Source organism: Truncatella angustata, assembly GCF_020726525.1.
Source record: "Truncatella angustata strain MPI-SDFR-AT-0073 chromosome Unknown BKA67scaffold_2, whole genome shotgun sequence".
Lineage (NCBI taxonomy): Eukaryota > Fungi > Ascomycota > Sordariomycetes > Amphisphaeriales > Sporocadaceae > Truncatella > Truncatella angustata.
The window spans coordinates 4,635,937-4,638,504 of record NW_025763382.1 but is presented as its reverse complement, the minus strand read 5'-3'; the positions used below and the strand labels follow the sequence as shown (position 1 = coordinate 4,638,504).

Here is a 2,568-nt window from a genome sequence, read left to right as displayed (position 1 = left end):
CGCTTCACTGTTGCTCCATAGCGGCCAATTTCTGTGCCAAAATTTCGTGGACTGAGGAACAAAAAATATGGCAACAAGACAGGCGCTTGATGCCCTGTCAAGCATGGCCCGCAACACTGTGCACTACTATATGAAGAGGACTATCACCGTTTTCTTTGTGTATATTGGTTCTTACAAGCCTTGGTCCCGCACTCTTCTACAATCGGGTTTGCAGTAATCCCATTACTGCCGTCAGAGCGTCGGATGACGATCGGCATAAAGTAGTACGAGAGCCCCGGCTGATCACCATCTTCCATTTGTTGAAGTATCATCTTCTCGACCGCAGGAAGGCAATGGGCTCAAGATCCACCTTATCAAATCACCCATCGGCGGCATACTGTATCGCCAGGTGTCTCCACTGTTCTTAGTTAACCGAGAAGGTCCCTTAGTTGTAAACACAGGGTTTCTATCTCACTCTCTCGCATCCGCAGAAAGATATTCGGCATTCAGCACTTCCCAGGTGGCCACACGAGCAGAATAGTCTTTCGAAACTAGTTAATCTCAGAGAATGATATTGTCTATCTATACAGGCAGGATTATACCTTACATAATTCGAGGCCCGTTGGGTTGTTGCCTTCGACGCATGAGTTTTTTACTCAAGCAGAAGTCACGGGTACGAAGACCCTCAAAACGGTCAGAAATCTTGGTGCTACATAACTAGCACCGCTAGTTGGAGCTGAGAAGCTCTTGCATGTCACGCATATCAGGATTCCGCCCAATTGCCTGCTCGATGATAGCCTCATACAGAAACTTGCACAAGAAACCCGTTGATTGGGCTGGATCAGCACACGTCTCGAGATCTTGGAGGTGTATACAGACCACTAGGGACTAAAATCTAAGAACGGCCACATGCCCCTGGATCATGTTAGTTTAAGGGACATGAAGTGCCGTGACTCGCAGCCGACCGAGGTAGGGACCCAAGCTGGATTGGTACATCAAGTTGGACATGTCCATCACACTTATTGCCGGCCAAGAAATATTTCATTTTTTCCATCCAGACGGTGGGACTTCGCCATTAGGCTCAAAGCAGAGATGCACGATGACTTGGACTTGAACACTTGGCAAGGGGTGGAATATTCTATATCGAGAATAAAAATTTATGGATTACAATGGGTGGCTATACTACAAGATGGCTAAACCTTTTTTATCAACCACAAGAGTAGTGTGGTGCAGTCAACGTAAATTCATTGTTATGTATGAGGCTTACGTAAAATGGTTATACCACCAATTTGTGCGCCTATATTGGAAACTTTATTCGAAACCATTGCGTTGCTTTGATAAGAGTCTCAAGTCAACAATATAGCGGAATTCATGATAACAACCCCCGCAAAATCCTTAATTAACCTCCCGTTCCTGGCAGACCTACCGTCGGAACCATACGCCGCGCAACCAAAATGAAATTGGGGTATGTTACAATGCGAAGCCTGTCCCGAGGCCGGCATGGAGCAACGGCATTTCAATATAACCGTTCACATGCCTAAGGTAAAAGTATGTAAAAGCTGTGAAAAATTGCTCGACGCTGGAAACCCATGAACGCTCGAGGTCTACCGTAAACAGTATACGACAAGATCAAACAAACCAAACGACATGAAGTCCTTCTTCTCCTTGAGCAGCCTAGCTGCAATGTTCCTCCCCATGGTGATCAATGCCGCGCTCACGACGGTGACGAACTGGGGCTCGAATCCAACAAACCTGGAGATGCAGATCTACTTGCCAAAAACACTGGCAGCGAAGCCAGCAGTAATAGTCGCAGTGAGTAAATAGAACAACATAGAGCATCTTGCCAAGTGCGTCTGACACATCATCTAGCTCCACGGCTGTTCAGGGAGCGGCGCCCAATACTACCAACAAGCCAACTATGATTCATATGCAGACGCCAAGGGCTTCATCGTGGTCTATCCTTCGGCGCGCAACGATAGCAACTGCTGGGACGTCTCTTCCTCCAAATCACTCTCTCACAATGGCGGCGGCGACAGCCAGGGGCTGGCAAACATGGTTGCATATCTCATCAAGACGTACAACGCCGATCCGACCAAGGTATATGCGACGGGCACCTCGTCGGGGTGTATGATGACCAATGTTCTCCTCGCCGTCTATCCCGACGTGTTCGCAGCTGGGTCATGCTATTCCGGCGTCGCAGCTGGGTGTTTTGCGGGGTCTCCCGGCAGCAGTCCCATCTCGTCGGACCGGACATGCGCCAACGGCAAAGTGAACAAGTCTGGAGCAAGCTGGTCTACCCAGGTCCACGCAATGTATGCTGGTTATAACGGAACGTACCCACGCATGCAGACGTTCCACGGCACGGCGGATAACCTGGTGTTCTATGCCAACTTGGCAGAGCAGCTGAAAGAATGGTCCTCGCTGCTCAATGTCACGTTCACGAAGAATGAGACGAACACGCCACAGAGCGGGTACACCAAGATAACCTATGGAGATGGGACGAAGCTGGTTGGTTTTTCAGCTCAAGGCGTAGGACACACCGTACCAGTTCACGCCCAGCTTGATATAGCATGGTTCGGTCTAAACTGA

At 49.0% G+C, this 2,568-nt stretch overlaps 1 protein-coding gene across 1 annotated transcript; it reads left to right on the top strand.

Annotated features, from left to right (window-relative positions):
• Positions 1–1,674: 1,674 nt before the first annotated feature.
• BKA67DRAFT_591017 (PHB depolymerase family esterase) lies at positions 1,675–2,568 on the top strand (the record flags this gene model as incomplete). The annotated part of the gene is made up of 2 exons (XM_046104660.1): positions 1,675–1,791; positions 1,849–2,568. The coding sequence occupies 2 exons, from the start codon at positions 1,675–1,677 to the stop codon at positions 2,566–2,568; spliced, it is 837 nt and encodes a 278-aa protein (XP_045961849.1).